The sequence below is a fragment of the Manduca sexta genome, chromosome 16 (genome assembly GCF_014839805.1).
Source record: "Manduca sexta isolate Smith_Timp_Sample1 chromosome 16, JHU_Msex_v1.0, whole genome shotgun sequence".
NCBI classification, from domain to species: domain Eukaryota; kingdom Metazoa; phylum Arthropoda; class Insecta; order Lepidoptera; family Sphingidae; genus Manduca; species Manduca sexta.
The window spans coordinates 7,238,359-7,258,849 of record NC_051130.1 but is presented as its reverse complement, the minus strand read 5'-3'; the positions used below and the strand labels follow the sequence as shown (position 1 = coordinate 7,258,849).

At 34.8% G+C, this 20,491-nt stretch overlaps 4 protein-coding genes across 4 annotated transcripts; 2 read left to right on the top strand and 2 right to left on the bottom strand.

Moving 5' to 3' along the window:
- The first annotated feature begins 15 nt into the window (after positions 1-15).
- Positions 16-2,487, top strand: LOC115446239 (allergen Tha p 1). The gene is made up of 2 exons (XM_030172822.2): positions 16-257; positions 2,268-2,487. Exons 1-2 carry the CDS (start codon positions 77-79, stop codon positions 2,447-2,449), a joined length of 363 nt encoding a protein of 120 aa, XP_030028682.1. The 5' UTR covers positions 16-76; the 3' UTR covers positions 2,450-2,487.
- Positions 2,488-2,556: 69 nt separating this feature from the next.
- On the bottom strand, positions 2,557-4,146 carry LOC115446268 (EF-hand domain-containing family member B). Its single transcript, XM_030172869.2, has one exon. It carries the CDS (start codon positions 4,129-4,131, stop codon positions 2,557-2,559), a length of 1,575 nt encoding a protein of 524 aa, XP_030028729.2. The 5' UTR covers positions 4,132-4,146.
- Positions 4,147-4,865: 719 nt separating this feature from the next.
- On the top strand, positions 4,866-7,530 carry LOC115446235 (ejaculatory bulb-specific protein 3). The gene is made up of 3 exons (XM_030172815.2): positions 4,866-4,999; positions 5,429-5,654; positions 6,643-7,530. Exons 2-3 carry the CDS (start codon positions 5,474-5,476, stop codon positions 6,828-6,830), a joined length of 369 nt encoding a protein of 122 aa, XP_030028675.1. The 5' UTR covers positions 4,866-4,999; positions 5,429-5,473; the 3' UTR covers positions 6,831-7,530.
- On the bottom strand, positions 7,522-11,040 carry LOC115446229 (allergen Tha p 1). Its single transcript, XM_030172806.2, has 2 exons — positions 10,907-11,040; positions 7,522-8,013 (listed from the first exon to the last, which is right to left on the bottom strand). Exons 1-2 carry the CDS (start codon positions 10,969-10,971, stop codon positions 7,623-7,625), a joined length of 456 nt encoding a protein of 151 aa, XP_030028666.2. The 5' UTR covers positions 10,972-11,040; the 3' UTR covers positions 7,522-7,622.
- Between the last annotated feature and the right edge of the window lie 9,451 nt (positions 11,041-20,491).

The window sequence follows — 20,491 nt, the reverse complement described above, 5'->3', positions numbered from 1 at the left end:
AATACAAATCAATTTGTGCGATATCAAATCACATTGTTCGTTACTTGCGAACAAGAAACACATCTATTTTGTTACCATGAAGACGCTGGTTTTTTTCCTTTGCCTCGTGTTGGCGGTGCTGGCCGACGAAAAATACGAGACGATCAACGAAGACTTTGATGTGGCCCAAGTTCTCGAAAACGAGAGGCTTTTAAATTCGTACGCTAAATGTTTGCTCAACAAAGGCCCTTGCACGCCCGAAGTGAAGAAAGTTAAAGGTAAGGCTAATATTAGTTACATAATATAGTAGATTATTAATTACATAAAATAGTAGATTTCAATTTACTTATTCAAATGTTATTTGATTTTGAGTCTTTTTCGGATTTTCTAAATTTTAAAGCTTTCCTAAATGTTTCAAAGCAAACCCAACCTTTGCTGTGATACTTCATAGCTTCCTGCCAAATGTTATCAAATTGATCATTAGACAATGTTTCGCCAGATGCTTCAAACACTCTTCTTACTGTTCCGGGATCACGTTTGGCAAACATATCACGATGGGTTACTCCGACAAGTGTAAATACACTTGGAGATATACATGATTTCATATCAGACTCGTGAGGAAGGTAGACTCGATCAGCTTTACAATATCCTACCGGTGTAATAGGATAATCTAAATCTAAATATCTTCCCGACGCTGTTCCAGCCATTAAATTTGCATCAATTTCTGTTACACTTCTGGTTAGATCGGAGTATGTAGTTTCGTAATTCATGTCTTCGAATAATACACTCGGTATTTTCGGAAGATCAGGGCATGGATCTCTAAAATTTATTACATGAACAAAAGTTTTATATTCTATACGTTCACCATCAAAAGCGTTCCACATTGACAAAAGAGGTTCAATTAAAGACGGATCAAAGCGTATATATTTTAATCCGCATCTACTATATACGGTTTGCTTTGCAAGCCAGCCTGTTCTATCCTCATCTAAATACTTTAAACTTAAGTAAAATGCTTTGAAAAATGACCCATCAAACCGCCTAAATAAACATCTTCGTAGAGTATTAAGATGTTTGAGACATTTGAGAAATGTTTGCCGTTCAGGATTTAATTCGCATGTAGTGAGACATTCCGGCAAATTATCCGGGGGTTTTAGTTTTCCAAAAGAAAATCCTGGAGGTACTCTCATTATGTTATCATTGGGCGTTAAAGGGAATCCAAGTGGTGCCTGAGTTGCATCTAAATTATCAGCGTATTTTGCATTAACTGTATGATGTAAGGCTGTACCCTGTGGAATTCTGTCATCAGTTAGGGTACATTTCATAACTCTGCCTGTATGATCAGCGTTTGATTTTTGTCCAAACGTAGTAGTAGGTTTATATCCGGGTTTACAGTAATTACGGTCTAGATAGACACCAGGGCTTTTGGATACAGGGGTTTTGTCAGGTACTGGATCTACCGGCATTATTATATCATAAAGGCGTCCATGAAAACGAGTCTGCTTTCCAAAAGTCGTCTCGTAAATATGCATACCTGGTGGTAAAGAGGTTGGATCTGGAATTTTGCCAACTGCTTTCTTCCAATAAGAATTATAGACGGTGTTTTTAAAATCGTCTACTAGTGTTTGAAATTTTGTTTTCATTGGAGGGTTTATAAGTTGAGAACCTTCTGTGAATGTTCCTGCGTTTCGCATGTCAAGTTTAGGTTGATGTCGTAAAGGTGGTAGACGCAGCGGTGGTTCTTCAGGTTTAATTGAGTCACTTATGAGTGCATCAACACTGTCTTGTAACGAATAATATTGTAGAGATGCTTTGACAGTAAGTTCTGGTTGTTTACTAGGAGATCCTGCGGGACATAATATTTTTGCATCTCTTTCATAAAACATACCTTTATTCCCTTTGCCTCCTGATGTTCCTCTCGTATGTTTATTCATTGTATACTAAAATTACACTTTATTAAACTTATAAATATTTTTATTAATATTAGGTACATTTACGCTACTAACTTCTTCAACGAAAATTAATAGTTCTATAACGTATTACAATATTTCGTCGACTTTATCTATATAAGATTAGTAGATTAGTCCTAATGACAGCAAAAAATTACAGAAATGATTTTTTTTGAGGATTTTTAAAAGATTGATTATAATATGTCAATCGCTAAACAGTTTAAATCAAAGAGAATTATAATATTTATGGAAAAAGTTAAATATTATCAAATATCTAAATTCTATATCTTTGAACTCTGAATTACTAATAATTTGTTTATAAGATGATGTTTTTTTTTACAGATAAATTGCCCGAAGCTCTTGAGACACACTGCGCTAAGTGCACCGACAGACAAAAGGCAATGGGCAAGCAACTGGCACAAGAGGTCCAGAAACGCTATCCCGATCTATGGAAAGAACTCGTAGCTTTGTATGACCCTGAAGGAAAATATCAAGACGCTTTCAAAGAATTCCTGGCGAACTAAAAATGATTAACATTAAATAAAAGTCGACTATGACACAATTTTTTTAAATTTATATTTACCACCAAATTTTTCCTATTTTTTTTCAAATAATAAACCAAGCAATAACATTACGATGGTTTTTGATTATTACCGTTAATTTTTTCCAGGGCTCGTCGAAATGTTTCAAAGCAGACCCAACCTTGGGAATGGTATTTTTTAGCGTCCTCCCAAATAGATTCAAATCTTTCATCGCTGAGTTCTTCTCCGGTTGCTTCAAATACTCTCCTTACAACGTCAGGTTCTCGTTTCGCATACATATCTCTATGACTAACATGAAATAGAGTTAACACACTAGGAGCAAGACACGATTTCATATCAGATTCATGAGGAAGACATGTTCTGTCTGCCTTGCTATATCTTTCAGGAGTTACTGGATAGTCTAGATCAAAATATCTTCCAGAAGGTAATCCAGCCATCGGACTGTTGTCTGCTACTTGACCAGGTTTGACCATTTCAGAGTAAGTTGTTCGAAAATCAAGACATTCTGGTGGTATATCAGGTATTTTAGGCATTTCAGGCGAAGGTTCTCTGTAATTTATAACATGTACGAAAGTTTTATATTCTATTCTAGAGCCGTCGAAGGCTTGCCACATCGATAGCAATGGTTCAATTAGGGAGGAATCAAATCTTATTAATTTAGTGGCGCAGTATTCGTAAACTGTCTCTTTTGGGAGCCAACCAGTTTTATCCGTATCAAAATATTTGAGACTCAGATAAAAATTATGATAGAATGTCGGTAAAAAGCGCCTAGACAAAACTTTTCGCAACGAATTGAGGTGTTTTAAGCATTTTCTGAAAAAATCCTTTTCAGGATTAATTTCACAAGTTGTAAGACATTCTGGAAGATTATCAGGAGGTTTAAGTTTGCCGAAAGAATATCCTTTTGGTACTACATTAATGTTGTCATTAGGAGCTAAGACTTTTCCTATTCTGGGCTGTGTAAGGTCCTGAAAGTTACATTGTAGCGTATTTATTATAGTTCGTGCTCCTGTGCCCAAAGTAATTCTGTCGTCAGTCAAACAACATCTTGCATATGTTCCTCGTTTATCTACGTATGTTCTATGTCCATATGTAACATCGGGTCGATAAGGAGGTGAGCAGTAATTTCGACTAGCTTGAACCCCAGGCTCAGCTGAATGTGGAGTTTTATCAGGATACGGCACGCGCGGCATCACTATGTCATAAAAGCGTCCATGGAATGGTGTCTTTTTCCCAAACGTCGTACCAAATGTATCAAATCCCTCTGGTAACATAGGCACTGGGTCTTGTACCTTTCCAAGCGGTTTCTTCCAATACGACTTATAGGCAGTATCTTTGAAATCGTCAACCAATGTTTGAAACTTTGTTTTTATTGGTGGATTTATTATTTGAGCTACATCTCCAAAAGGTCCAGCATAGCGCATGTCCAGCGGTATCGGATGACGTAAAGGTGGTAATGATCGTGGTTTTGCATCAGGGATAATGGCATCACTTATAAGAGCGTCAGCCTCATCCTTTAAGAGGTAATGTTCCAAAAAATCTGGTACTTTGTCATCAGGCTGAGCTGTTGGCAAACCAGCTGCGCAAACTTTTGGATCTCTCTCTATAAATATACCGAGATTCCCCTTTCCCCCAGATGTGGATCTTTGACAGTCCACAGGCATGATGAATAAGTATTGGTACGTTTAAAATATAAATAGCAAAGTTATTGTAAATTTTTCGATTAAAAATAATTTATGACATTTAATGTCAGTGAAATCAACAAATATAAACAAGAATATAAACCGGAATATAAATACTAAACAGTATAATACAAAGGAGTAATTCATCAAATTAGTATATTCATAGTAAATTAACATACAATGCCTCATAATTCAAGAATTAAGACTTACATACACACAGACGCCCACACATCACGCTTTTATTCCCGAAGGGGTCGGGAAGTCTGTAACCAGGGCGCCCAATTATTGTTGTGCGTATTCCATCGCACGATCTGATAGGGGCGAGCCTAATAAAGCGCCATATTGTGTACAAATTCCAGACTCCAGGCTGATACTGAGCAAAAAAACAAACAATATTGAATAACATACGCTATGATCAAAACAGTTGTTAATAGATTTTTAAATTAATTCAAGACTCATGCAAAATAAACAGAATATTATGTCCGTGTGAAATTTCGGGACAAGGATAAAAGACGTCACAAACACTATAATGACCACACTGTCAATTTTCTAACGTAGGAATAAAGAAACAAGTACACACTATGTGACTGCTGACTAGCAGTATGCAATAATATACTCATTAAAATTGCACTCACGTGTGTAATTCTAACGTATATTATGTTTACAGTAGGAGCACTTATGGACAATGACAGTCATAGCCTTTAAATACAACTGGAAAATTCTGTAGACTTCAGTAAGTGAGGATTAGTTCGTAGTAATGAACAACGGCAATCACTAAAAGGGTTTAATATTATTTTGATGTCTTATTAGTGTGAGAAAATTCAAGCCATTTGTGTTTTTTTATTTCTAGGCATGTATGAAGTCAATTTCTAATAACGATTGTTTCAATTAAGTATCTAATCCAAGTAAATACCTAATTAAAATTGATCTCTATTTTATTATAGTATTAAGTGTTTACCTCAAATAAAAAGGTACACTTTAAAATATGCACATATATACTCATATAAAAAAATGTGTACCTAATTGTGTATAACACGCCTTGTAGTGGGTTGTGTAACTTTCTTACAATAATTACGAGTATTATATTAAAGATTGTAAAAGAAAACAATCTTATTATTTACGGATTACGAAGTAGCTTCGAAAATTAGTCTAATTAAGAATGCCATAGATAACAATACTGAATTACGATTACCATTAAGAAATACGAAATAAAAATGATTTGGTAAATTTATTTGCAAGAAAAACTTAAATAATTCAGTAATTAAACTCTAAATTTCAGAATTTAAATAGACAAAGAAAATATTTTAGAACATTTTTAAAGACGATGGAAGCCAAGTGCACTCTTTTTATTCTCTTGGTGGCGATGGTATCTGCGGATTTTTACAGCTCCAAATACGATGACTTTGATGTACAGCCACTACTTGAGAACGACAGAATTCTTCTCAGCTACACGAAATGCTTCCTTGACGAAGGACCTTGCACACCTGACGCTAAGGATTTCAAGAGTAAGTACATCATTTTTTATTTTTTTTCCATACGTGCTCGGGAAATTGGCCCCACTGCACCTGATGGCAAGTGGAGTGCGGTCCAATAGAACGTTGACTGACGAGAGATGATTACCCTTCAATAGTCGCCACAATTATGCCGGCCTGTTGGAACCAGATATACAGAGGCCGATCCCGAAACGCGACAAACTTACGCGGGCCATTATAGCGGATTTTAACACCTTGTGTACGGTGGTCGCTACTTAGGCAGATATAAAATATATTCTACCTAGCAAAATTATATGTTTTTTAGCATTGTATGGCGTGCTTACAACTTTAAAGACTATGAAGCAAAGTGCTCAGTTGGTGTGGTCACGGGCATTCATATTGAATATTGCAGTGACCACCTATAAATTGAATTAATAATTGATTAAGAAATATTGTTTATTTTGTTTACACATTACGCAATATATGATTTATATATTTATGGTTATATTTCAAATCTTGGAATTAGGTAGTTAGAGTGCTGTTTTGTCATTTCTAGACTGCACTAAGGTGTCATATAACTCATGCATCCTTAATTTAAGTACTAGTTAATACCGGTTATGTAAGTTTTAATTCTATTATGGTAAACTATTAATCAGTATAGCTCCTAACAATAGTGAATTGTTAACAACGCAACGTATACTTTTGGTGTCTTTTGGTAGGTATTTTAATTTGATTTAAAATTAACTTATAGTGGAAATAATTACCTATAATTCAATTATTTATAAATATTTTACTAAAAAATATATTTTAAATCAATGTTTAACTTTCATGATTCTTAAATTAATTACCTTAACAATATTTAATCATAAAGACAAAGATAAAAATATAGGAACCAAATTGATATATTACATTGCATTTGTAAAACAAACTAGTCATTATTTTCAATTAATTATTTTCACATCTATATAACAGTATTTTTTAAAGTTAGAACCACTAATAAAATGTTTCAAAATATTTACAGAAGTGATACCAGAAGCCCTAGAGACATCATGTGGTAAATGCACGCCGAAACAAAAGAAACTAATCAAACAAGTGATCAGAGCTGTGATTGACCGACACCCAGAGTCGTGGGATAAACTTGTGCACAAATATGACGAGGACAATAAGTACAAAGATTCATTTAACAAATTCCTCGCAGAAAAAGACTAATTATGTTGTATTGTTAATTGTTAATGGTAAGCCGTGTACGCAACTACGAATATCGCGAACACGAACATTAATCACGAATTATTTTGTATTGAAATAAATTAACACGTATACAGTTTATCGTAGGTTCTTGATCTGACGTATGTCTTTGGACATCAGGCAATAACAATTGCTCCGTTCACTGTTTCGTGCAACTCGCTTTGTAATATTCTTCAGATAATGTTAATCTAAGGTCTTGTGATGTATCGTATTGTCTTTCCGAAGTTTATAGTAAATTTAAAAATAAATAGTAGTTCAGAGGAAATGATTTAATGATTTCTTATGTTTACGCGACCGTAGACATTAAAGTAAAGTTAGTTTTCGGATTTTATATTAATTAAAACGTAGAAAAACCGGGATAGAAATATGATTAAAATGTATGTGGACAATTACATCTACTGCGTAAAGTTAAATTTTGTGAATGTGTACTTCGATTGTATGATGTATACGCTTGTGTACGCTAGTTTTAGTAGTAGTAGTAGATTTTCATTATTTGAATATGTATTGTCAATTACATTATGTAGAGATTAGATTTTGATTTTACCATCTAAAAGGCTCATAAAAATACATATTATCGTAGTTTCAAGTCTTAATCAACTATTAGGCTATTACGTAATGATATATGTTTAAGTATAAAGTAATAAATAAAACCTTCTTACACAAATGAAAATTTTATTTCACAAATTAAAGCTTTGTCATTAACAGCTCACACTTTGTTCAGAATTTAAATCTCCCACCCTTTACAATATTGACGAATTACTGACCCTTGATGGAATCAATCTTGTCCTTGTATTTCTCTTGGTAAAGGTTGTTAGGGTCGTATTTGGCAGACAACTCCTTCCACAAAGCGGGGCGTTTGTTCACCAAATTCCTGATCACCTTTTCCGAACCGACCTTCTGTTTTTCGGTACACTTGCTGCAGTCATGTTCTAAGGCGTCGGGAAGAGTTTCCTTCAATGCCTTGCCGTCAGGCGTGCAGCGACCTTTGTCGAGCAGGCAATCCACATAGCCTTTCATCAGGCGATCAGATTCAAGGATTTCATCTACGTTGATGTTGTCCCATTTATCGGTGTAAGTCGAAGCTGACAAAGCCCATGGTAAGGCTACGCAGCAACTGATAACAAGCAGTAGCATCTTCATGTTGATTCTGAAAAGATATAAGGAATTTTAATGAAAACATCCTTCATTAGGCTCAAAACAGTTTATAAAGATTTATTTCATACTTTAGGCCTATTTCTAATGAATTCTACAATTAATAAAAAAAGTTCAAATGTATTGTAATTAGTAGTAGGTCGTGTAAACTCTTGTAATTTATTATTTAAAAATTGATGAGATGTGGATGAAACATTAAACTCGCAACGAATTGTCTAAGTAATATCGTTTGATAATAATTCTTAGGAAATAACCAAGGGAAATAACGATGATTAATGCCAGTAAATGAAAAAAATCATGTTTTTTTAATTATAATTTACAACCTTTTCTACGTTTCCCATTACTTTGTCACCTTGTTTGATAAATTGTCCCATTAATTGCTTACGCGTAGCTGACGTAAAATTATACTAGATAGGTAAATCAATGAGAATCATAATTATTTTCCTTTGTTATATGTAAAACTAGCCTTTGTTCGCTGCCCCGCTCGCATGAAACAGCTTTGGCGGGATAAAAGCCCCGATATATATTTTCCAGAGATAAAAAGTAGTGTTTGTCTTTGCTAAGGCTCAAACTATCTCCAGACCTAGTTTCATCGAAATCCGTTCGGAACATTTCAGATTATCGCCCTCACACAGAAAGACGCGTTAGGGGCTGCTTTTTATAATACTTAAGGATGATATTTATTATGATTCTAATAAAATTTTAAAGTTTATTTTATAGGCGCTTATGATTTACGATAAACGTCATTTATATGTGTAGTTAATGATGGGTTAATGAGTCGGTACTAAGTAGATAAGTAAACACTAAAGAACACACATTAATTTACATTCTTGAATTAAGAAAATATCTCGTCTGGTTAGGTCTTTTTTGTACTCACTTTCCGAGCTAGTTATTGTTAAGTTATGATACTTAAGAATTACCTATAGGCACCATGATAAATGTAAAAATTCAATACCAAAATTTTTACGTATTAATAACAAGAAAATAAGGTTTCGTCGTTACGATAATATGTATACTCTCTAATTTGGGGTGATGCCTCAGCTGTTTGCGTCAATATTAAAATACAACGAAATATAACCATTCGCATTTTGCAAGGGTTTTAGGCCTAGATATGGATTATATTTCCGCACTTACATGCACACAGAAACATGTTGAGACAATTGTTAAATTTATGTTTAAGTATAATATGTGATAAAATTACGATATCTTATACTCTCTATATAATTTAATTTTACAGAAATTTGTAATTACGGGAAGACCGACTCATCTAACACAAGCCTATTTGAATTTATTTAAGGTTGGACCTCATGATATTATGTTTATTAAGGTTGAGAAAAAAAAACTTATTATTAATGATAAAAAATTATAAATTAATAATTTAGTATCGATAAAAAACGCAAACACTTTTCGTAGATATAACAATGATTTCTACAATACCTATGCGCCGAGGATTCTATCGTTTAGGTAACGACTGGTATCTGTTTAATTAACACGATCTATTGTTTATTGTTACGCCTATACAATCCATTATTGTTTTCAACTCTATGGACTAGTCCCTGCGTCAATTAGCAAGAATAAATAAAACGTTGCAAAATAATTTGATCCGTTTGCAATAAATTGAATCTTAATTCTTCTCTTATAATTACTAATAATATAAAGGTGAATATTTGTAAAATTGTTTGGATGTTTGTTGAAGTAAACAATACAACCGCTGAATGCATTTAGATAAAAGTTATCACTCGGATAGACCATGTCTTGGATAAATATATAAGCTACTTTTTATCGTGGTAATTTTGGGGAAATATTTAAAATTTTAATCGTATTTTTTTACGTACATGTCGCTGGCTTCATGCAGATGGCGCTATCGGTCGCTGCATTGATTTTAGGACTTTTGTAGCCAGAAAGGCTTTTGACGTGAGCAAGCCACAAGCAACACCTAGTGTCCCATAATTGATAGCGGTAGAGCTAAGCTTTTACTAAGATAGTCTAAGCGTAGGAGATATGAATGAAATATGAATGAAATCTTGAAAATTTGGTACCGGTGTCTATAAACAGGCTATATGTTGTCCGTGGTAGTTCATGATCGCTTAAAAAGGGGTAAAGCACATGCCTGTAGCTATAAAAAATTGTTCCACAGACCAATGGCATAGAAATCCCATAGCATATCATTCTACTTCACTAGGTATTATTGATTTCCCAAATGAAATGATCGTGGGATGAAGTGTGTTTATATTATAATATAACCGTAATTAGGAAGAGATGTGAGAATGTTATTGTCTAGTGGAAAAACAGCGAAGTCTATATAATAGTAGAAATACATAGTTCTTTGTGAGCCGAAAGCAAATTGATAATTCCAAATGTAACATACAATATAAATTGGACAGAAAAACAGGACAAATATTTGTCAGTTACACCGACGAAGCTACGCGTCGACCTGTCTTCAAAATAAATACAACTTAGCCCAAATATAGAACAGTTCAAGAAAAAACTCAAAAAGAGAAGCCTATAATCGATCATTATTATTACAACTGTACACATTAAGGGCCTCGCTAATGATTGTTATTCAAATTTTATACAACATTTACTAGTAAGGCAATCCGTAGCCATCCAGTCAAGGCGGATGCCATGATTTCCTTTTTTTCCACTACGTTTACGATATCGCAGTCTTAAGCAAATTAATAGCACTCTACTCTATCACTGAGAAAATCTACGTACACCTATTTGCGTGATGATAGATTATAACTAAAATATTCAAATGCAGGAATTATGCACCCAAAAGAAAGGGGAAGGAGATGTAATGATGAATGGAGATGTTTTTCTAGAATGGACTAACGAGCCTTTTTTTAATAAAATCTAAATTGCAAAAAGTAAATATTATGTCTACTTACCGCTTACAGTTTTCCGTGAGCTCAGATCGACCCTTCGCTGGGATTTGACGGCTCCTCCACTTCATGGGAGCATTTATACTGCATTCACTTGAAAACTATAAGGCATTGTGACGTCATCTATGCATAATTATAATTGAGGAGACAAATTAATAAACAATGGTGTTACTGCACGCGGAAGATTTTATTGACCACATTGGCTATCTGTAATTCATTTGTTTATTATTTTTTTTATTGTTTTTCTAATTGTATCATCTCCTATGAGTCACATGATAAGTTTTTCATCATAAGTGATTCATCATCATATGAGACGAAATTCAAACGATTAAAATTATTCCGTTTCTATGTTTTTACATGATTCCTGGAATTTGGATGTTACCAGCTGAAGGATGAAGAAAGTTTTTTGCTATTTTTGATCTTTAAAAGTACTCAAACCTCTAATGGTCCCATAGAGTGTTTTGATTCTTAAGTATAACAGGACAGCACAGAACAGGTTCTATAGGCATTAAAAATCAGTTTTTACCAAAATTCCCATTTCTTTTAATTATGTTCATTTTTTTTTCGAAATCTATAAATGTAGATCTTAATGTGTTCAAAAATGATTGACAAACTCCAAAAACAGTTTTCTTGTAGCTACAGCAGTTGCGGTAACTACCCCTGTTGCTCCACTTCGAAAATCTAGAGTCTATACACATTTTAGGGATGTGTAGTGTACTTATATGTATTATCGTCCTAATGATTTCTTATGTTTACACGAGTGTTAGACATTGAAATAAAACTTTTTTCCGAATTTTATCGCGGTTTTTTATATTATTAATTTCTTCCGATGTTTCGAAGACTTTGTAGCCTTCATGGTCACGGGGAGGACTGAGGTGTTGGTCGTCCGCAAAGCTAAAATATACAATATCTACGTTTTACAATTATAAAAAAATTGTATGATTGTAAAATCGTTTTATTTCAATGTATTATTGTTTTATTAATTACTTGTCTGCTTGCGGCTCCGTAATTCTATCTGAAACCTTTTACCCGATATAAAAGTACGACTCAGCTTTTTTCCAGTATATTAAGTATCCTATATTATTTTAATTCAGGAAATTTATCTATGTGACTAATGCTAACTAAATTCATGCAGCAATCAGGATCACCATCATCATCATCCACATAAAGTCCACTGCTGAACATTGGCCTCCCTCAAAGATTTCCAGACGGACCTGCCGAAAGCGGCCTGCATCCAGCGTGTTCCATCGGAAAACAATATCTTCATAAACTTTGGCGTTTATAAAAATATAATCAAATTGCTTTGTTTATTTACTTTATTGTATTGTATTTTTTTGTTAGTATTCGCGTTGGTACAATTTATGTGCCTTGTTATTATGTCAATCTACATAAAATATGACGTTCCATATTAAATGGCTGTTCTATATAATTCCGGGGGCACTGAGATCACAGTATCCGCGTCAAGTTTTCCTTCCGGACTTTGCTCTCTTTGCATACATGTAACATATTAGCTTTAGCTCGCGACTTCGCTTCCGTAGAATCCGGTTTGTGGCATTAAAAAAAAGATTGCCTATATTTTTTGTTTTAGTTCGAGTTTATTTTATCGAAATGGGTTTAGCGGTTTACAGCCGTTTTCAATAAACGATCCCAATCTCTATTTCGATCCGATTCCGAGAATGAGCCAATCAAAATAACTCATTTGTCATGTCAAAAAAAGATTTGTTTTGTTTGGTCCAATTTCAAGATAGATCGAAAAAACTATTAAAATTGTGTATAGAAAATGGCTGTTAGTCATGAAAGCGTGATAAACAGAAAGAGTTACTTTCACATTTATAATATTAGGATGGATTTGCGCGCACTCGCGTTAGTTCAAGTACGCGGTTGCAATTTAAATGTACCAGGATAATATTTGATACAAGGGCGACTATATGTTAAGGCTTGATCTTTATGAGAATGTATGGAAACTTCGATAGGTGACTTTCAAGGAAAATAAATTTTGGTTTCATGTTTTACATTTCCTCTGAATTTTCCTTGAGGATGTTATTTTAATATACTTCGACGTTTTATCAAGTACCTTTATCGTGGAGTATTTCTCTAAATAATTATATTTCACTGTTTTTTAGTTCTCGAGGTCGTTATAGATAAGTATCTATAGCTTGACTAGGAAAATAAAAAACCTCGTCATGTGTTGTAAAATATGGAAGTAATTTCTTGAACTAACAACGTTAACTTTAACAAAATGTAAAATATTTGTTTATTTTCCTGATCAAGTTGTACCATGTTAGCCTCCTTGGTATAGCAGTAGCATATGAACCTAGAATACTTGGAACATTTGGAATCCAGATCAGGCAATATAATGTGTTTTTCTCTAATACGATTTGCGCGGGTGTCGATCTCTCCCGCCCTGTGGAATGGGGGCGTTTGGAGAATTCCTCCACGGTATCCCCTGCCTGTCGTAAGAGGCGACTAATATGGGCCACGAAGGGGGTCGTCGGCGGGCAGCAGGGGGCTGTCCGCCCTAGTGCATTTCTGTGCATCTTTGCACATTTGTCGGTTAACCCCCGGGTTGGACGGCAGTGTGAGTAGTTGGCCTCACGCTGCCGTAGACGCCGAGGCGTCCTTCGGTGCGCGGGGGCTTCTGAGCCCCCCCATAGGAGACGGGCCGCAAAGCGGCACCGCGCAGGGAGCAGCTGCGGTCGCAGACTAGACACTTCAACGTCAGAGGAAGCCCGCGGCCGTCCCTAATGCGCCGAAGAGGGCCACCGCGGAGTTTTAGCTGGTAGGCCGTGCATAGGTTAAGTTGTATATAGGGTTAGGGACTCGGCCCGGCGGTCGCCCGAAGGTCGTCATCAAATCCGGGCGGCTCAACGCCGGGCCGTAAGGCACGGTTACCCCAGCATAACCGCTCAGTCGCCCCCCACGAAGGCTGGGCGATAGTAAAATCAAAAAAACTCAGTCAACTCATACAAGTGCGGATAAGATTTACTATGAAGTAATTGTTTTCATATTGTTATACAAAAAATTGGTGATCGGTTCCAGTTTGATTCTTTTAACCCTGCTACGACACGAGACCTGATATTATTAAGCATATAAAAAGTTAACTAAAGCAAGATTATCGCGTCATAGACAGTAAGAATTGTGCTGGCCGGTGCTAAACTAAAAGGTACGGTAATGTTAGACATTTAAATTAAACTATTTTTCGGATTTTATCGCGGTTTTAATGTTAAAGGGACTAAGTTCCCCCCGTGACCACGAAGGCAGCAAAGTCTTCGAAGCGTCGGGAGAAAACTAAATATAATAATAAATAATAATATCAGCCCTGTATTATATACTTGCCCACTGCTACGCACGGGCCTCCTCTACTGAGAGGGATTAGGCCTTAGTCCACCACGCTGGCCTAGTGCGCATTGGTAGACTTCACACACCTTCGAAAATCCTATAGAGAACTTCTCAGATGTGCAGGTTTCCTCACGATGATTTCCTTCACCGTTAAAGCGAACGATAAATTCACAAAGAATACACACATGATTTTAGAAAAGTCAGAGGTGTGTGTCCTTGGGATTTGAACCTGCGGACATTCGTCTTGGCAGTCCGTTCCACACCCAACTAGGCTATCGCCGCTATAAGAAAGAAAACTAAAGCCTCGATAAAATCGAAAAAATAGTTTAATTTTAATAAAAGGTACGATGTCCACACCGAATGCACATAAATGCATGTGGACCTAGGTGCACACTTCAGTTTGTAAGCCTCTTGGTTGCAACCACACATCGAGGCCTATGAGGGCTCGAGAACATGTTCCTCCATTCTCCCCTCCGCCCATCCTAAAGTTGTTCCCATTTTGCCCCCACTTTTCCTTCCCTTCTCTCCTCCAGATTCCTGTAGACGCTAAGCCGGTAGATTCTAGTATCCCGTTCTCCCCTAGTGTAGATTGCAGGGACGCCTACTCTAAAAAACCCTATGGTAGTAAGTATTAAATGTTACAAAGTTGTCGTACTACTTTAATTTGTTTGCTTTTTGTAGCACATCAGGCGCAAAGTGGAAATCTGATAGATGTTACTATAACGTTATTAATGAAGGCGCTTTTTAAGAAGGCCGAATTAGTAGGTAGTAATAGCATAACGCTAATCAGTATGCAATTAAACAACAATAAACCCTATGGTGCGTATAATGAGTTCTTAATTCGACCACCGCGACGGGAGAAGAGCGGAATTGCGCCCTTCGATATAATAATACTAGTCCACATTGTTGCATATATTGTCCCACTGCTGGGCGCGGGCCTTGTCTACTACTGGGATCAAACTGTAATTGATAAAGAACACATATGTAAAAGAAAAATCAGAAATGAGCAGTGCAGGCGTAGAGGGCTACGTTCTTCGCAACCTATATCTTGGCAGGTCGTTCCATTCCCGACTAGACTATGGCCGCAGTCCCTGAGTAGTAGTCAGTAGCTTGACTAATTAGTTACTTATTACTTCTTTTTTTACTGATGTATTCCTCACAGATAAAACCTATTTTTACATGGTATACTAACGGAAATTTTGTGCAAATCTTTACCTTTATCGGTACTGATATAAAATAATGACGTATATATAAAAAAGGTGTAAAGTTTTCCATTTAGACTAACGACCTGTTTACGATATATTTAGGTATTTAGGTTACAAATGTAGCATTTTGTTTCTCTTGTTTGTTACTTAAATTTTCCATTCGTGGCGCACAAGAATAAATAATCTTAATGACTAGGTGGGTAATATTCTTTGCATAAATTATTCCTTTTTGTATATACAAAAATTGTTTAGGTACCATTTATAGATAAGATTAAGACTATGAATTCTAATATTTTTATTCATATCCAGGTTTACACTTAGACTCGAGTTCTCATATCATCAGCACCACTCCCTACAAAACCACAAGCTGTGAATATTAACCATACTAAAGTCAGTTCGAATGGATTGCAGTTCAATTCAGTTGAACACAGTGAATGTTCGGAACACCAAATGTATTATGTAGTACATATATATTCAACAGATATGCCTTTTTTAATGCTGTAACCATTTTCATCAAGTCTTCAACAGGCCAAATCTTTATTTTAGCATTTAATTATTATCGCCTATATATTTAATCAAGACAAAAAGTTGCACAATGTAATTACCCTGTAATTAATTAGCTTAGATGTTCTTGGCGTGACGGTAGAAGCACAGCATTTTATACTTCCCAATACACAGTGTATGTCTAATAAACAAAGTATATTGAAACACCGTTTTGACATCGTTTTAGCTAGAATTATCTTAATCCTTTCTTTTTGTATAAATTTTTCATAATTTTGCATATTTAAATCACTAATTTATGTTTTAAACATCGTTTTAAATATAAAGTCAATAAATTTAATCTCTTTAAAGCATTTATAATCACGTTCATTTATCGTTATTTACGGATGAATGCCTCGAAATATGCTTCTCAGTAAATGTCATCTCTATTACTAGATTTACTTTTAATCGTCGTAATGTTGGCCTATGGACCCTTTGAATATTCACGAGTATAATTAGTATGAGACTTACAATGTTATTACATGGATGATTCATTTAATGCACTATTGTACAGTCAGCCCCAAAAGCAGTTGAACACAGAAAAAACTCCAAAAAGGTTCTACACATTAACTTTAATAGATATATTATTTTTTCTTTACCTAAATAAATTAAACCCCATAAAGTTTATTTTTGTACAAAAAAACGATCGTGTTTCGAACACGAAAGTTCAAAGGTGATGAGAATTTTTGAATTTGTTCTACTACTTTTGTGGACCACTGTACATATGAGGTATATATAGATATAAAGTAACGTGTGTAATTTATGTAAAGCCGAGCTGTAGTTATTTTTGTCTATAACACGAGAAAGAGCTTACTCGGTTTTTTCTTACAAAGAAAGACGTGAATTAGCTTATTTTTTATTACATTTGGTCATTATACACAATAACAAACTCTCATTCAAAAGGCATGAAGTCCTATTGCCTATAAAATTGGTAGAGACCCAAAAAATCTCCAAATGACCAATTCCCTATTCATTTCCTTGAGCGTGAGCAATAGATAATTAGTTTAGCATTGCGGTTACTCAATATTCATGGGCGTTTATGATCTATCATAAGGTAACCTATTTATTTCTTTATCAGCCTTCCCTTTTCTGGATTTATGAAACATTTTTTTCTCAATAAAGCCGTTATTAATTAATTGTTTATGATGCTCTTTCTCGTCTTAATAATATATATTTTTTAAATAGTGCGTATAAATAATAAGTTGACATTACGGACCGTCTTATATTTCTGTCTTTTTGTTTTACGGAATATTAGAATGGTTTATCTAATGTTGGAAATATTTTGTTTGCCGAGTAGGGAGAAACCTTTATGAATAGTCATTTAAGCTACATTTCTTTGTAGAAAAATATTGTTACGCAGACTAAACTGCGAGAAGAAACTATACCAATTATATTGTTTACATTTGCACGTAAAATGACGTTAGCCCTGGGGGATTTTCTTATAAATACCTTATCAGTCTATTATGTCTTATGAATTAAACAGCTTTGCGGTCAATTTGGTATTCATTCGCTGTACAAGATTTATTGATACAGATTGACGTCCCGCTCAATCCATAGCTGTAAACAATGCCTACATAAATAGAATGGTAATGTTACACTCAATTTAATATTTAATAATTTTAATATGCACACGTTAATATATCGAATGGTTATCCATTTACCTTGTAATAGTAGTTGTAATACCTCAAAGACCGTAATTTATGGTAAATAGATATACTGTTATAAGATCTTGTTAGTAACCTAGTTGTTTTATAATTTATTTAAAACTAGGTGTTACCCGCGGCTTCAACCGCCTAAACAGTTCTACTGATTTGACCCATAAATTCATGACCCATAGAATCAAACGAATGAATTTCAAATTTTTATACCTTTTGGTAATCATATTTATGATTAGAACATTCTTGTATTTCGTTTCCAATGGGATTATAATTGTAATGCAAAGAATAATTTTAGTAAAACAACTCTGTGATCATAGTTGCGCAATTAAAACTAAGTAATTAATTTGTAATGAAACATAGGTGTTGAACAATGGGAAGCTAGCGCGTATACCGCACGCAATGGTTGCTTAACCGTCCCTATTTTTATGTGTATTGTATTGCACAACAGTTATTATAATAATAATAAATACCAACCCGCTATTATATATTTCACTACTGCTGGACTCCTGACTCTTCTGGTCTTCGGCATAACTAAACATGGAAACAGCGGAAGCTATCTTATGTTTTTCACCGATGTATTATAATTTTCATTTAAGGCCTTTATCCAATAAACCCCTTATTGGATAAAGACCTTGTATAAAAAAGAAATCTAACAAAACAAAAAAATAATTAAGTTTAACTAACAAAACATATGCCAGTAATAAGATAATCCTGAAATGTAAGGTATTATAAGGTTTTTTTTTTCATTTTATTAGAATTTTATTCTTTTGTACTTGTATCATCTAAGAGAAAGATAAAATCGTAACGGATATTGTCATGGTTACGTTGATTTAACATTTTTTTTTTAGAACAGACACCAACAGCTGATGTGCGTCGGCATTGGCAGTTTCATCAAGAACATAGGGCACCGAGAAATTGTAACAAGTCATAATGTTGTAGCTTTTATTACATATTATAAGCTAAAGGCTTTATCTAAAATGGCGGATGGAGTGTATCTTATACTAATGTTTTGAAAAAATCGTTACCAGCGAATGATGTAATACGAAGTGCAACCATCAATTATTATGCTTACATAAAATCTCTAAACATTTCTAAGCTTTTCGAACCCGACTTGCATAGTTATTGAACCCATAACTATATTGAGTGCAGCTACAATACCCGACACTAGACGTTAAATACTCAGCCATTAAGAATTCCATTTTTTATTATAGTTAAACGGAATTGTGTGAATCGCGCCTTATTATTTACAGGGTCGACGTAGGCTCAACCTCATTTAATTTGCATAAATGGCATTAATGCAAGACCTGCGTGTTATCTTCGTTAAAGGAAAAAACATTGAATGACGCGACAAGCCAACCGTTCGTCTGAGGGCAAGTGTCATTGTTGGCCATAGTCAGTAACAACACGCCCAAACCTTGAATTCTAAATATGTCCTCCTTGGGGTAAAACAAGGCTCATCGTCTTGGCTATAACATGTTTCAACGGAATTACAGCAGCAACAGAACTTTTATTATATTTCAGTTTGGCGCCGGAAATACATATATGTCCCTGCTCAGACCAACGTCTGTAATATTTGTCTTCCAGAAAACCAACGTATGTGTCTGTTTTACTTTTAATTGATCAATATAGAAATCCATTAAATCCTCTCCCTTACTGATTTTCCAATACCTATTGGGCCATTTAAGGCACTGCGATATTTTCTGGCTGATTTGTATATAATCACTTAATTTAAACTAAAGAGCCATCTACATTGTACAACTTAAACTATTAATATTTTTTATACCATCACCTTTGCAAACTGCAGCAACTCTCGCAACTAAACCATTTGTGATTCTGTACATATCTATACAAGATGGCGCTGTATGTACCATGCGCTGTATAAAGTTAATTACATGAATATTTTTGCCATGAACTCTCGTAATCTGCGATCAAGCCCTTCTCGCTGATCATGAGTTAGTACAAAGGTGTTATTGTGATATTTCCGTGATCAAGATAATCGGGTGCACGCATTTTTTATATTAAAAATCGGACAAACGAGAAACTCGTCTAATTATCAATAACTATCACCCAAGAACAATGCCAGAAAATTGAAGCTGTATCCACATCTCTTAGGATAGTATATTTCTTATTGAAAGTGTGATTTTGCCACTGTGACGTATGCTCTTAAAATAATAGTAGTGGGATTGGGGTGCGTAAAATTTAAATTTACTTATTATTGACATTTATTATGTTTTACCACTTTTTTTTTATTTTATACCTACAGTTCCAGTAACTTATTGTAAAGAGTTATTTTTCAAGAGGATTAGTATGTGGTTTCATTTAGTAACGCAATGTCAAAATGACCCTGTATATTTGATTGCCTTGGTGGCGTAGTTGAATACTTACGTGCACGGTACGACACAGCTCTAAAGGTCTCAGATTCGAATCCCGAGTCGAGCAAAATCATATCGGGCTTTTCTGGTTAGTATCAGCTGGGAGTCAAGAATTTTTGTCCGAAGTGGCGATAGGCTAGCCCCCTACGACTTCATGGGACGTAATACACCAACGAAAGTTGGTGCCCTGGATGCACTTTTGCCTGCCCCTTCGAGGATGAATGCGTGAAGTATGTTTGTATATAATATAAACTAATACACAAATGCATAATGAAGTTAAGTGGAACAGTTATTAGCGCCTATTTATGGAAAAGCAAACCCGCCGAGGTAAATAAATAACGCATCAAGTAGCCTTCGCAAAATGCTTTATATGAGTCAATTACGTTAAATATACGTTTGTTTGTGTAAACTAAAAACATTTCGAAGTTACATGTCTAATGAAATAATAATTTCAAGTACGGGTGTGTTTCGTTCTAC